The sequence below is a fragment of the Topomyia yanbarensis genome, chromosome 3 (genome assembly GCF_030247195.1).
Source record: "Topomyia yanbarensis strain Yona2022 chromosome 3, ASM3024719v1, whole genome shotgun sequence".
In the NCBI taxonomy this organism is placed as follows: domain Eukaryota; kingdom Metazoa; phylum Arthropoda; class Insecta; order Diptera; family Culicidae; genus Topomyia; species Topomyia yanbarensis.
The window spans coordinates 176,394,712-176,410,638 of record NC_080672.1 but is presented as its reverse complement, the minus strand read 5'-3'; the positions used below and the strand labels follow the sequence as shown (position 1 = coordinate 176,410,638).

At 37.7% G+C, this 15,927-nt stretch overlaps 1 protein-coding gene across 2 annotated transcripts in view; it reads left to right on the top strand.

Moving 5' to 3' along the window:
- The first annotated feature begins 820 nt into the window (after window positions 1–820).
- LOC131688776 (1-phosphatidylinositol 4,5-bisphosphate phosphodiesterase gamma-1) overlaps window positions 821–15,927 on the top strand; it is a 28,874-nt gene continuing 13,767 nt past the window's right edge. The window contains exons 1-5 of one of the 2 annotated variants that reach the window (XM_058973291.1): window positions 821–886; window positions 953–1,385; window positions 1,498–1,699; window positions 1,762–2,264; window positions 15,227–15,927. In XM_058973291.1, the coding sequence (XP_058829274.1) occupies window positions 1,239–1,385; window positions 1,498–1,699; window positions 1,762–2,264; window positions 15,227–15,927 (1,553 nt within the window). In that variant the 5' untranslated portion in view covers window positions 821–886; window positions 953–1,238. Of the gene's footprint in view, window positions 902–952; window positions 1,386–1,497; window positions 1,700–1,761; window positions 2,265–15,226 lie in introns of both variants that reach the window. The other variant, XM_058973290.1, reaches the window with a different exon arrangement.

Genomic DNA, 15,927 nt, shown 5'->3' with positions numbered 1-15,927 from the left:
TTATTAGTGTTGTCAAAAACAAAACGAGAGATTCGACTCAGTCGAGGTCTTCCGTGGAGGAAGGTACTTTTGAGTTGTTTGGGGTAAACTCAAAATTAGGTAAATTCAACTTAAATTTGAGTATAAAAAACCTATCAATGAGTTGTAATAAAAGAGATTATAACTACTAAAGGTTGCATGCCGCTGCTAACACTGAAAATTTATCATCTCGCTCTCACATATGCTAGGCCCATTAGTTTGACACCTATTGCCCCGGGCACACACATGTCAAAGTAATGGAATACAACATGCTAGAGCGAGACCCCATGTTTCAGTCCGTGAATACATGGAGACAGTAGCGCTTTGCTCTCTCTCTAGTAGTTATAATCTCTTTTGTTGTAATTCAACGCGGTTTACTGGTTTACCTAATTTAAACTTCCTCCACGATACCCCGAGATTGAGTCAAAGGAACTCAATTTTAGGTAGTTTTTCGTTTGCGTGTACAAAGCAGCGATGCCACATGCTTTTGTGAAATGTCTGTAGAAGAAGAATAAAAATGTCTGTAGATGGTTGGGTAAATCCTAGCTATACTAGAATATTAGTTTAAAAGTAGATTGCAAAGAGAATACTATTGTGAAGGAACCACTCGTCTTCGAATACAGTTACTCAGGGCAATTTTGCTAATCACTATTACTCTTTTAAAAGTGTAGATTTCTGGTTATGTCTGTAGGAGACTATCAAAAGTCTGTAAAATACAGACATGTCTGTAAATCTGGCATCGCTGGTACAAAAAATCTTTTTTATTCGGGTAGAATATAGTTTTTTTTTCTATTCGTATATAAATATTTTGTGTTTTACGGATAATAATATAGAATATAGTATTTTCGTATGCTGTGATTATTTGCAAGTGCCTAATGTTATGGTAGTATAGAGCAAAAGGAACCTTTTTCTGGGTTTTAATTATTGTTTTTAGATATATTCGTTCTGGACTGTATTGCGTAAACGACTATCGAATTCTTCCTTCTGTAAATAAGTGCCTACGAACTGCCGTTGCTCGTGTATATTGAGTTGTTTTGGTTCATTCTACGTCCGTATGCAAACGGACATTGGACTGTTCCGCTTCTAGTCGAGAGATTTGTTAAGAGAAGTTGACAATATTTTTCGCTGTGCTGATCATTTGCGGTTGGACTTCCCAGTTGCATAAACACAAACGTGTTCCAGTTCTCATTACCTGGATAACTAAGGTGATAGCTGTCTCGATGAGTTTTAGTAGCATTAGCCTGCCCGGTTTGGGCGAGATGGAACAGATGATATGCAGTCTAGAACGTGGCACGTTAATACAAAAGTTTTATCCGCGGCGGAAACCGGAAAAGAAAACTTTGATGCTTCGCAGAGAAACACGGCAGGTTAGTTTTGAGGGGAAATAAACAGATGGAATTAATTCCCCTTCCGTTCATTTATTTTATTAACTTTGCTTTCTAATGCTAAATTTCTTATTTGATTGGCGATTTATCTCAGGTAACGTGGTCTTCGCCAGCACAGAGTAATCGATCGAATTTTGATGGAGCATTGGAATTACGGGAAGTGAAAGAAGTTCGGCTTGGGAAGGGTTCAAAGGACTTCGAAAAATGGATAGAAGAAATCAAAAAAATTGAACTACGCAAATGTTTCGTTGTGTTCTACGGTAGCGAATTCAAGCTACGTTCACTATCGGTTGTTGGTATGTAATCAGGTATGATGCACAAGGTTTTCGAAAGTTGGAGCATTTCCTTGATATTGTAGCTCTCTCCGAGAAGGAATGTGATATGTGGATCAAGGGTCTTAAGCACATGGTAACGGATACTATCAACTCACCGTACTGGTTGCAGGTTGAACGATGGCTTAGAAAAGAATTTTACGCAATGGAGAATCCCCGCGAAACCGTTAGTTTGAAGGAAGTCAAGTCTTTTTTACCCAAAGTTAACTGCAAAATCACAACAGCAAAGTTAAATGAATTTTTTCACGAAGTAGACTGTAGGAGGCGGAACGAACTGGGATTTGATGATTTTTCACGGCTATATCAAAAATTAATGAATTCATCGTTCACCATTCAGGATTATTTCGATGGCGCCATGCCGTATTCTAAGGATGGTCAGATCGTGACATTGAAAGAGTTTCGAAAGTTTCTCTCCGAGGTGCAGAATGATCCACTAGGCAACGATGAAAAAGCAGTCTCTAATTTCATACGGGAATATGTGCAAGACCCGATTCGTGATGTTCAAGAGCCTTATCTAAAAACACAGGAGGTAAGCGTTATTTGATGGATTTGTTTGTAGAGGAGAAAACTTTCATCAAAATTTTGACATGGTAATCACGTCAATTTTTGTTTTTATCAGTACCAATCGATATTGCTATCAGTTGAAAGATAACTTCAAATAGCTTGGTACTCATGAGCCCATAATGATAGCGCTATGCAGTTATATGTCACGATAAATGTTTTATAAGCGTGTTCAAGTTCTAGATAGAAATAAACATTTTTGCATATGCATAATAGTACCATATGCAAAGAAAATGTGCTTGTCATATGGAACTGTTATGCGCATCACGGCAGTATGTGAGTCGTGTAAAAATGATCGTGCTTATAACCTATGATATAGATACACTACGCCGATATAAACGTGAGAGGTTCACTCAATATTGAAGTTTTATAATTTTCTGGTTCACGTAGCAAATCAGTCACTTGCTCAGCCTCTAGTACGGGAGCCCGGGGCTAGTTGGCGTTTGGGGTAAGTTGGCGGAATCCCCTTTTCTCGGTTTCTATTAGACATAAACCGGTCTCTCTCGTTGTGAACCTCAAGTAATGTGAAACCAGCCTCCTGGCAACCCTATACCAACATATGGAGTTTGACAGCGACCTACATATATGGGGCGTTATAGCCATAAAGCCCCAAACAAAGAATTTTGCTCGGCGCTATGCACTATTGAAGCATTCCAAACGACGTTTTGCATCTTGCGGGATGATTAGATACCATATCATTCAGAAAATCAGCACTTAGTAACCAAATACAGCTTTCAATGATTCGATCCAAAATTATTGTTTTGATTTTCATGGCAGTGATGCTGGCTGTACAGAGACGCCATTCTTGACAGGGGGCTGTGTGAAACGCATTATCCAATGTGTTTTTGTTGTCAAACATTTTGTTTTGTAGAAGCTGTGGGTAATATTGTGTTTTTGAGCATACTTTGTAAATTTTCTTAATTTTAATTTTAAACATTTAAGGTGGTTTTCAATATATTCCCCGAATGATTATATTTTTCGATAGTGCGTGAAAAGAGCCTTTCAGTATCCTTATAGATATTACACCTATCCATACACAAAAGTAATTTTTTAAATCCTTTTTTATAAAAAGTGCGGTTGGGGTAAGTTGGCGGTGACGCACACGGGGCAAGCTGGCGCTACAATTTACAGTGCAAAAATAGTCATCAAATATTTTCATTTCTAGAATTCACTCCAAAGTAAGAGAAACTTTTTCTTGTGTCTCTCGTCAATGCAGGGGACAATTATTTCGAGCAAAGAGAATAGGGAAAGAGACGAAGAGTGAAAATCAGTCAAAACGGCAACACTCCCTTTATGGTGATTTCAACACTAGAATTTTGGCAACCGCTTCCACAGGCAGCACTTTAAATGACTCCTATTATTGTGCCTTGCAGGAGAATCGCTCGATATGCGATTATATGAAAGCTCAATTGAGATAGGCGCGTGACAGCCGCCTATATAAATGTATAGGCAGCTTTTTCCTTGAAGCTTTCGAAAAGCACACAGCTGGCAGAAAAATAAAGCTCCACTGAAATCTGCTTGCGGAGCAACTGCGGCTATATTTGATGCGCCTTTCAGACGCCCGCAATGTGAGATTTTATTATAAGCGCGACAATATATTTTGAAAACAAACCGTATGTCGATCGTTGGATTTGTTTATCAAACGATGCGCATTTTGAAACAAAGAGATGAAATAATTCTAATGCTTGTTTTTACTCATACATATACTCTAGAATGCACCTCACAATCGCAATTGAATCAAATTCTGACGAAAATTGAAATTTCTTTTTTAATAGATGTACAATACTTATCTCCTCCAACTCAGGCATGGAGTAATGTTTATTTACATTGCACGATTGGTCTGCTCAATAAGGTAATTTTGGCTTCACACTATTCGTCTCTTTCCCTATTCTCTTTGATTTCGAGCAATCGCCTGAATAATTTCGAAAATTTGCTTTTGAATATGATGTATTCTATTCTATTCTAACCCTTACACAGCCAGTATTGAAAAGCATCCTGGAAAACACTGCAGATATTCTTTAGTGTTTTTCTTGTCAACATTAATATTTGAAGCATATTACAATATGTCGCAAATATTAAAAAAGCCAGGCCTACTGTGCAGAGTTGGGTTTGAAGATGTTTCAATATTATACGGCAATTGAATTATTCATTTAATGAACAGTTCAACCAACGAATCGTTTTGAAACTTAAATGAGGAAGAAACGAGGACAACCGTACCAACCGTTTCAGTTTATAGTGGGTTAGGATAAAACGTTGGGAGTGACTTTGCTAAGAAGGTTAATGGTCCTTCGGGATGGGACAGAGGTATTTACACCTTGCCTTATGTCGAATAATATACAGTTTTATTGAAAAGACAAACGGCACATTTCATAAGGACCACTGATGTATTCGAATTTCCATTTGATTGCTTATTTTTTGGCATTCCACCATCTTACCCCACACATACCGCCAACTTACCACGGGGCTGGGGTAAGTTGGCGGCTTTTCCTCGTCACATATTTTTGTCTCTAGAAATAAAGACAACGTATGAAACATTTTCATAAAATTCAGAGATGTTGCCAACACTCTGCCCTTTCATGCAACGTGTTCTATTTTGCAAGATGTACCAAAATCAAGGCGGTAAAAAATGAAAACTGCCGCTCTATGCATATTGTCCCATGTCTATAGGGAAACTTCCAGTACATGGGACAGTTGTGAGTAGAACGGCAGTATAGCATCAGCCAGTGATGTACCAAATCGGGTTTCTATAATTTTGGGGAAAAACCAAAGTTATTTCCCAGTTAAAGTTGTTTTCCTTCACGATAAGATTGTTTTTGCCTTTCTCATATAAAGAAAGGCTATGCAATCACTGTAAAAATCGACTTTTTAACCGAGGCCCGGAGGGCCGAGTGTCATACACCATTCTATTCAGTTCGTCGAGATCGGCAAATGTCTGTGTGTGTATGTATGTTTGTGTATGTATGTGTGTATGTCATTTAAACTCACACAATTTTCTCAGAGATGGCTGAACCGATTTTCGCAAACTTAGTTTCATCTGAAAGGTATAACGCTCCCATAAGCTGCTAAGAATTTCCCATATAAATCGGTACAATCGTGACACCTCAGAGGCTAAAATGGTCACCAAATTACTTCTAATCGCAGATCTAGATCACTGATTGCCAATCAAACATTCTTTGAATATATTGTCCACTATCGACGATTCCGGAAGTCCGAAATTCCGGGCATATTCCACAATTAAAGTCACATCGGTTCTTCGGTGATGACTAAACCGATTTTCTCAAACCAAGTCTCAAATGGAAGACAAAATATGCAGTTGAATATTGCGTCGCCGCGCCTCCCCCCCCCCACCTTGCCCTTACACCACCCTCCTTCATTACTCCCCTCCCCTTGGACCACCCTCACGCCCGCATTTCCTTCATCCACCCCGTATACCGAAATAAGATGAAGGATTTCTGACGCATCCTCCACTCCCACTCTACTAACCCCCCATTCCCACCACTTTCAAACCCATTCCACCAACATTTCAAAATATAATCACATGAAGATAACATTGAACTCATGCTGATTAAGCTAATTGAATATTATTCTTTTGCCTTTCTCATATAGAAAGGAAATGCAATTGCTCCAAAAACCGACTTTCTTACCGAGGCCCGGAGGGCTGAGTCGAGTTCGCCGAGATCGCAAAATATCTGTGTGTATGTATGTGTGTATGTATGTATGTATGTAAGTATATATGTATGTATGTAAGTATATATGTATGTATGTATGTATGTATGTATGTATGTATGTATGTATGTATGTATGTATGTATGTATGTATGTATGTATGTATGTATGTATGTATGTATGTATGTATGTGTGTGTATGTGCGGATTTGTTAACAAAATGTCCACATCGGTTTCTCGGAGATGGTTGAACTGATTTTTACCAGGTATCTGCTACGCCGCTATGTTTTTCAAACCAAGATCTAAAACGTCGTTTTAAGGTCGATCCACAATCGACAGAATCAATTCCATACGACACAACTTTGCGATTTTCGAAATCGTTTTATTATTGATGAATCATGATGAAAATTGCTTATCAGTCATCAACATGTCGGAAACAACACTTCAATTTATTGTCCAATATTTTAGTTCGATTACAAACATCTAATGATCGCGTCACGCCGTATCGTTTCTATCTAGTGCGGATCGAGCCTGCAGCAAAACGAGCAGAACAATCCGAACTGTCAGTGGGGCCCATAATTTGTGTGCCCGCAGAGATGTTGATTACGGCAGTTCAATACAAACGGTATAGGGGTGCCATATACGTGATTTTTACAAACTAAGATTCAAATGAAAGGTATAATATTCCCATAGGTTGGTATTGAATTTCATTTTCAACCGACATCTTGTTTCGGATTACGAGTTGAAGAGTATGGTTACAAAACAAAATTTGTTGATTTGTCCACATCGGTTTCTCGGAATTTTCTGAACCGATTTTGACAAACTTGGTTTTAAATGAAAGGTCCATCAGCTGCTGTTGAATTTTGTGTGGATCCGAGTTCTGGTTTCTGAATTACAGGGTTATACGTACGATCACGCAGCAAATCCCGATTCTAACGAATTCTGCGATGAATGTAAAAAGGTGATTTTTTTTCCAAAATGTAAACACAACTGTTGAATTTGTAGATCTAGGTCACCAACAGTCATTCAAAGTCTCTTTGGCCACACTGGCCACCATCGACGGATCCGGAAGCATCCAAATTCAGAATAACGGTTATATTGGTTTTTAGAAAATGACTAGATCGATTTGATCAACTTAGTCTCAAATGAAAGGTGTTGCGTCCCCGGAAACTGATATTAAATTCCATCTCCATCCGACTTCCAGCTCCGGAGTTACGGGTTGTGGAGTGCGATCACATAGAAAACTCCGATTCAAACCGATACCGCGATGAATGCAAAAAGGTGCTCTTATATATACTTACCAAGTGTAATAAGAATGAAAGGCATTTCCATAATGTTATATTGTACGAACCAGCTATTAAATCATAGTTTGGAGAAATGAGAAAGGCACAATTGCACCTCTAGGTGGATTAAAACAGGTTTTTTTTTGCAATACACGTACTAAAAATCTTTCTACTGTTGCTAATGTAGTTCATGCAAAAGATTTCGGATTGCAATTTGTGAGAGTTTTTATTGCCGTGCAGTCTCTTTCTGCATACTGCCGTTTTACGCCCAATTGTTTCATGTTTCAAAACTGACAACTGCGAAAAACGCGATTGAAAATGTAAATTATAATAGCAAGCTTCAAGAAAGGGCGTAATAAATAAAGCTTTATTGTTCAAAATTATGCTCAGAGCCAACATTTCCAATGTCAACAGTCCAGTGTTATATCGAAAAATAAAAAAATTAACGTGGATTTTTACTAAAAATTTTAAGTTGGACTGTTATGCCGGGAAATCAGATAGAAACCGGAAAATTCTACGCATATCAGTCCCATCTCGATGCATGCAAATTATGTTTATTTTTCCTTTTGTTTTCAAAAGTGCGCGTCGCGAGAGCATTCAAAACCGGCAGTAGGTGCGTTCACCATGTAATAAGTATTTGGAAGCGATGGCAGTGATGAGAAGCTTAACAGCATTGATCTCACTACCGCAATTATTAAAATCGCACTCATCTCTTTTTACTGAAATTTCTACTCTCCACCATTTTTTCTCCAGAATCTAGCATAATGTATTTCCTAATTAAGCGCTACGTAATTATATTTTATTATATACTTTTTGGATTTTTTGTTAGTGGGACAATTATGCGTAGAGGTTTTGCAATGTGACAAACAGACTTCGTGTTTTTTTACGAATTCTTCGAACAAACTATATGGTTTCGGTGTGTTTTCTGAAAATATGCCTGGAAAAGAACTGTGATGAAAAAAGTGAAAATATTCAGTATGTGACATGGAACATTTGGTCGGTGTTAAGTCAGACCGGACTAAGTGACAAAATATTAATTTCGAGAAAAACGGGTTTGAAGTTTGAATTTCAGCATCCTCTACGTTATAATTGGAAATTATTTTTTGCCATAATCCTTGTTCATGGTCACATATTTCAAATCTCGCAAAAGTTGAATGTAGCTGAAGAAATTCTTTATCCAGTATTGTCATTATCTCATTTTTTGAAGTTTTGCGACTTAGTCCGGTCTGACTTAACACCGACCATTTATGCGTAGAACGGCATATTACTCATTTTTATTTTTCATCGAATTAAGTAGGTCATTGGGAGACTTGACCAAGCGCAGAATTCTATTATTGGCTATGACGTGTTCTATTAGATTCTTAAATAGTATTTGGCTATTACGATTTACACGTTTTTATTTGTATTCGAAGACGAGTGGTTCCTTCACAATAGTATTCTCTTTGCAATCTACTTTTAAACTAATATTCTAGTGTAACTAGGATTTACCCAACCATCTACAGACTTTTACAGACATTTTTATTCTTCTACAGACATTTCACAAAAGCATGTGGCATCGCTGCTTTGTACACGCAAACGAAAAACTACCTAAAATTGAGTTCCTTTGACTCAATCTCGGGATATCGTGGAGGAAGTTAAAATTAGGTAAACCGCGTTGAAGGTAGTTTCCATTTAACCACGGCAAAAATTACAACTCATTGATAGGTTTTTTATACTCAAATTTAAGAGCTTAAAATTTGCAAAGTTGTTCTGGGACCTAATCTGCCTATAATCGCAAGACGTCGGCGGTAAAACATGACGATAAGACGATGTTCTACCATAGACTTGGGTGCAACGCCCAACTCCTACTTAGCAGAAGGCAAAGAACTTTTCACATTTCCTTTCGATCATGTCCACATGAGCCTGCCTACCCGAGTAAACGAAAAGCCCATAATACACCCATACTCATGGGGTTTGGCATGGGTGTTTGAAATGGGTTCAACCCATGAAAAAACCATCACCATGGTCCGGTAGATCCCATATAAAATACCATATGTTGGTGTATTTATGGGTTATTGAGACCATTTATGGTGTATTGATGGTTGTGAATTTTAGCACGGACCATGTTTAAGGTTTTTTCAAGGGGCTATGTGGTATTTGAACCCATGAGTATTTTCTCGGGTAGTCCTAGTTTTCCGTTCTAAGTTTATAACTGATTCGCTCTAGAATACCTATCCGTCTTTCAATTTCATTGTTTTCATTTCTCTTAGTCTCAAATTTGTCGAAAATAACAAACTAAATCGATACATTTTGTATTTTTCATACTCTACACCAAACCTCTACCTGTTCATACAAAGTTGTGACAAAAATATAAAAATTGGTCTATGTGGCTAAAATTGGAGGTTTTAACTAATTTTGGGTCGCTAAATCCATTTCTGCTATCAGTTTTGATATTCCATATTTCATTTTTTCGACTACTTTTATGTAAACACATTTGAATGCGTTGGTCGTTAAAGGGTTATTATAAACATTAATCATATTAGCCAATCTCATCGGATAGCAGAAATGGTTGATAAAACCAGTAAAAATCACTTATTTTTTCAGTAATATGATGTTGTTTAGGCAACTAATTTGTAAGGAGATTTATGAGCTACACGGCGTCTCCATATGGGTATTTTCAAAAACATAGATATACCCACTTTGGCGCAAAAAAGCGCAAGATGAGCCCTATATCTTGAAACTACACTAAATTTAGAGTCAGATTCATGATAAGTGAACCATGAGAGACGATCTCAAAAATTGGAAGACGTATAAAGATAAATTACTGATATGATATGAAACTTTTTAATTGGATTTTTTGATGCAGAATAAACGTAAATCTGTTTTGCACAAAAATCTCCCATCTATAGTTTAGCATATTCATTCTTCTTTTCAATTAACTTAAAATTGCTTCAATCGGCTGTGTAGTTCTTGAGATATCGCCATTTGAAACTAAGGCACTAAAAATTCTAATGAATTGAACTGAACAGAAATCCTCGACATCACTTGCTTCTTCCTCTTCTTCTTCGCTTCTGTTTGGCTTGTTTGTGAAACAAAGCCCAAAATGGCACAGCGTATTAAGCTATATTGCCAGTTAATTTTCGTTTATAGTCCAATGGACTTTACTTTTTGTGACTAACCGACGATAAACTCGCAGCGCCACAAAATTGGTCCACCACAGCACGAGTAATTCGCCCAATCAAGGTGAAAAAAGCGAATTATCTAGCACTCGGTGAAAACCAACATGTCGACACGTTGAAATTTTCACCGGAAGTGATCACTTGCTTCAACGATATCTTCAAAATTCATTTTTCATCCGATTATAGTAAAATTTTGAGATACCTTTATTCAAATTGAGAGTAAAATAAAATAAATATTTACAAATGAATTACAAGACATTGATTTTTGAGGTTTTATCACTCATCGTGCCACTGTGCACCAGCTCAAACTGACAATCATTTATTAAGTTTCTGCTAAGTGAGCCTCGGAGTGGAGGGGGGTAAATCTTTGTATTCGAGGCATCGTTAGAATAGGGAAGTCCGGGGCTAGATGGTGGTGTTTTCAGTTTTCAAATTTTACCGCTTTGATGTAGGTAGATCTTGCAAAATAGAACCCACGGCATGGAAGAGTAGACTTTTGGCAACATCTCTGATTTTTTTTAAAAGTGTTTGACGCATTGTCTCCCTTTTTAGAGACAAAAATATGTGACGCAGAAAACCCGCGGTATGTGAGGATACGCCAAAAACTAAGCAATCAAATGGAGATTCAATTACTTCAAGGGTCCTTTTGGAACGTGCTGAATGTCTTATCGAGAAAACTGTATATTAACCGACATTTCCTATTATATTTCAGTTTCAATAGTCCGACATTTTGAATTTGACGTGTACTCCCTAAACAAATTGAAAATCACCCTAAATAACACAAAGTATTTAAAATTTAGAAAATTTACTTGGTATGCTCGAAAACACAATATCACCAACAACTTCCACCAAACAAATCGTTTTGCAACAAGAACACATTGGATAACGGGTTTTACATAACTTGAGGTACACAAGAAGAGGCAGCGCTATATGTCTAATAGAAACAGAGAAAAAGGGATTCCGCCAACTTACCCCGACCGCCAACTAGCCCCGGTCTCTCCTACTACTGGTTGACTATCGTGATGATTCTGACCGATGTACAGGGGGATTGCTTTTTTCGTTTTCAGGGGTGGCCGCTTTTCGGCACTTTCTCAGTTGAACCTTCAAGAAATGTAAAAGTAGAAGCCTATTAATGTTAGTGCAGTAATAATTGTATTTTAACGACATTCAATTAGCTAGAGATTACTGGGTAGGGAAAGTTATGAAACTTAGAGCCATAGTACTCAAGTGAGAGAAAGGATGTGAAGTAAACAGATCGGAAAACTAGAAGTGGCAGGGTCATTAGAACAGGTTTAATATCGCACGATAAAATTAAAACTAATTAACTAAAAGATATAAGAACACCATTGAATAGGAAATTTTCTCACCTTTCGAATGGAGCTAAAAGATTTAAAATACAAAGTATACTTTTAAAGTTAGAGGTATTTTAAGACAAATAAGTTTTTTACACAAAAAGTTCAATAACTCTGTATCGGTTGAGATTTGATGGTATGTGCAGAACAATTTTTTTCTCCAAATATGACTGTCTATCACCCCCCGAGAGGTTCTTAACCATGAATCAAACACCCTGTATATGTTCAACACTTAAAACTTCTGAATAATTCTAAGAAAATGTAAACACATCCTCGTTTGACACTCTCGGCTTTCCTTGACAGTAAGTTTAGCCAAATGGGTTAGAATTTTTGACAGTAATCCCAGCTAAAGGATAAGGATAAAGGTAGTCCACTTGAAGGTGTGGTCGTAATAACTCAATTTTATAAAAATTTTTTTTGTTATTTTGCGTACGAAGAAGTGAAAAACGCCTTTAACGCCTGCTGCATCGAAAAAAATCAAAAACAGCATATGGCTTAATGACCCAATTGTTATGTGCTAATCGTATGTCTATCTGTACATACGTTCGTCTGAATATTTGTAACAGTTGGGCCAGGGAATGTATGCAGAACTGACATATATGATAGAATAATGGTTAATCCTTCCTAGGTTTCGCGGGTCACTTTTTTCACTTTTGTACTGCTAGTCTAGTTCTGTTTTACCACTCATATATACCAAAAATAATATTGGTCTGTTTTTACGCTTCTCTTTTGAAGACTTATTCGGCATGTTATTTTTCCTTTTATTACTATATCTTAAATTAGATTCATAATAACTCTCACTAATACAATCAATTGCATATTCTCTCATATACACTCACATTCCGAACGTACAAACGCTCATGGCCTTTGCGATAACACAAACCTGGTCAAAAAAGACGCACATGCAATTGCAACCTACACATACTTACGCCCGCAATCTCGCCAACATTAATACACCACGGTAATTAAAAGAACATTTTAGTACTTAGCCTCTCTTCGGGCATCTGAACTGCACACCAAAAATGAAGTATCATATATAATGTACCGCATGATCATTCAAGAACACACGCAAATATGCAAATAACCACACGGTTACAAAATCGAATTTATAAATTTGAAGTCACATTCGCGCCTGCACCCGTGACAAGCACCATACGGATGATTCACAGATTGACATACTAGATGACTTGACACTACGATCGAATAACCTTTCAAACCGTTCCCGCGCATCCATCTTCTTTCCCATGGAGTGCATATCGCATGAATGGACCAGCTGAGCCATTACCCAAACAGTTCTTATTTTTGGGTACAAGCCGCATCGCTTAAAACTATTGAGAATGTCAACTATTCTACTGTCTTTCTTATTGCAGCTACTACATCGACACAATTTTCTATGCGGTCTGTGGCTTAATATTTTCGGCATTTTTGCCGACTTCGTTTACACGGCCCATGCAGCAGCCCACAGCGGGTCACAAGTCCTCTCCATATAACTGGTCGTAGTATTGTATCCTAGTATATTTATGGCTTGGTTCTTTGATTCATTGTCTCACTTGCTTTGTGCACAACTCGTTAGCAAGCCACTCTGGGAACATTTTCTTTTTATATCAACTTCCGGCTTCCCAGGTTTCCATCCCCTGTCAGAAATAATATCGACGAGTTATGAGTACCAAAATCAATGTAGTTCATGAAGAGCGCCATTGTCCATGGTGACGGCTTGCGATTTGATAAGTAGCTCTCTGGGACCGGAGATATATTCCGGATTAACCGGAGCTGACCATCACAGCCAAATGGATCCCGAACTTAATTTGAATACTTTCAACCGTCTCGTGGCTGTTTTTTGATAGTCACATGATGAAGACTTGCGATTTTTTTTATTTCGATTATAGAGGTTTTAACCTTAAGGTCATTCGCCTCTTCGGGTTAGAAAAATCTCTTATGAAAATTTCTAACCCTATGTGCGGGGTCGGGGCTTGAACCCAGGTGCGCTGCGTACAAGGCAATCGATTTACCAACTATGCTACGCCTACCCCGCCTTGCAATTTAAAAAAGTCACCCTCTGGGACCATATTCCGGATTCACAAGTGAATCAGTCAAGTGTCCTCGTAGTGTGAAAGTTGTTGGATTTGGTTATTTATGGTCTTCCCACTTACACTGACTTCGCCATTCTTTGGGTCATTTTTCAATGGATGTAATGATAATTTATTATTGACTTCTTTTGACCAGCCCCAGGACCCTCGGGGAAGATTGGTCAAACCTCAAATTTCTTTAGTATGATGTGCTTTAGTGAATCCTACAAATTTTAAAACTCTTTAAGGTTAAACTAACTCCTATGTTAATAATAAAAACCGACTTACCTCAACGCAATCCGGAATAACTCCGGTGTTTTTAAACCGGAATGACCTAGTCTTAATTAGTAGTAACTAGAAGAATATACGGTTCTTTTTATGTATAATGCATTAAAATGGTCAACTGAGGGGAACGTCAATTCAGAATAATTGTTATAATGTAATTGCCACTCTAGGAACATTTTCTTTTTATATCAACTTCCGGCTGCCCAGGTTTCCTTACCTTTGTCAGAAATAATATCGACGAGTCATGAGTACCAAAATCAATGCAGTTCATGAAGAGCGCCATTGTCCATGGTGACGGTTTTCGATTTGATAAGTGGCTCTCTGGGACCGGAGATATATTCTGGATTCACCGGAACTGACCATCACAGCCAGATTCACCGGAACTGACCCCGAACATAATTTGAATACTTTCAACCGTCTTGTGGCTGTTTTTGATAGCATGTGACTATCAACACAAACAAATTTGTTTAATCCCAATCCAATTTTTGCTTGAATTCCGACGAATTTTATGCAACTGGAAACTCTGTATGCTCTATTTTCGAATCTTTCCACAATTCTGGCAACAAAATTTATGTTTTTGTTTTTTTTTTGTTCCTGCAGTTACGCTGCTGGCAATGTTTTGTTTTGATTTCATCGAGCACTGAAACCGTCAAAACGTGAATTTCGAGCAATATTTTTTTTCATGACTCATTTCAAATCTTCATTGGCCATTATAAACCATTATCAAGTAATGTTGGAAATTCGAATCTATTCCAAGCTAACCAATGCCAATTTTCACCAATCCACTGTCTAATATTTCCACTCAGTGAAGTAAGCGATGCTTGAAAAAACCAACTCCACTCTATCAGAGTGTTGAATGTCAATATGGAATCAGTGACCACACTGTCGATCTTGACTTCACGTTCCGGCACGTAAACATGATACTCTCGCTAAAAATTAAAAAAATTGTGCGAGATTTTTCTCAAACCTTTACTTTATTTTTGAACATATGCTCCCCACTTTAGTGTAAATTGAGTAATTCGCCTTACATGCTTACATTCAAAGTGTATTCTTGAATAAATGACTACTCTGCTGAATGCTTTTCCAGATATTTCATTTACTGAAGCTCATTTCCTTTTTCAGTTTATTGATTTCTTATTTTCTCGCCAAAATGAAATATGGAATAAAGAGTGCGACTCGGTTTATCAGGATATGAACAGACCGCTTGCTCATTACTGGATATCTTCATCGCACAACACCTACCTTACTGGTGATCAATTCTCCAGTGAATCATCAGTAGAAGCATACGCACGAGCGCTGCGTATGGGCTGTCGCTGTATTGAACTAGACTGTTGGGATGGACCGGACAATATGCCTTTAATTTTTCATGGACACACATTTACCACTAAAATTAAGTTTAAGGATGTAATCAAGACAATCAAGGAGCATGCATTCGTAACATCGGAATATCCAGTGATACTGTCAATTGAGCAGAATTGCTCACTAGCTCAACAACGGAAAATGGCCTATGCAATGCAGGATGTATTTGGTGATATGTTGCTTACGAATCAGATCGAGAAAAACGAGCTTCAGTTACCGTCCCCTCATCAGTTGAAAAGGAAAATCATCTTGAAACATAAAAAACTTCCGGAGAATGGTGGAAAGCTCGAGGATGGTACAATAACAAATGATGGTGCTCTAATTAGAGCTGACGATAACGAATTGGACATTCGAAACACAGTCAAAAATGGAATTCTTTTCTTGGAAGATCCGGTGGATAAAGTATGGAATCCACACTTTTTTGTGTTGACGCAACACAAGTTGTTTTATACGGATAGTCAAAG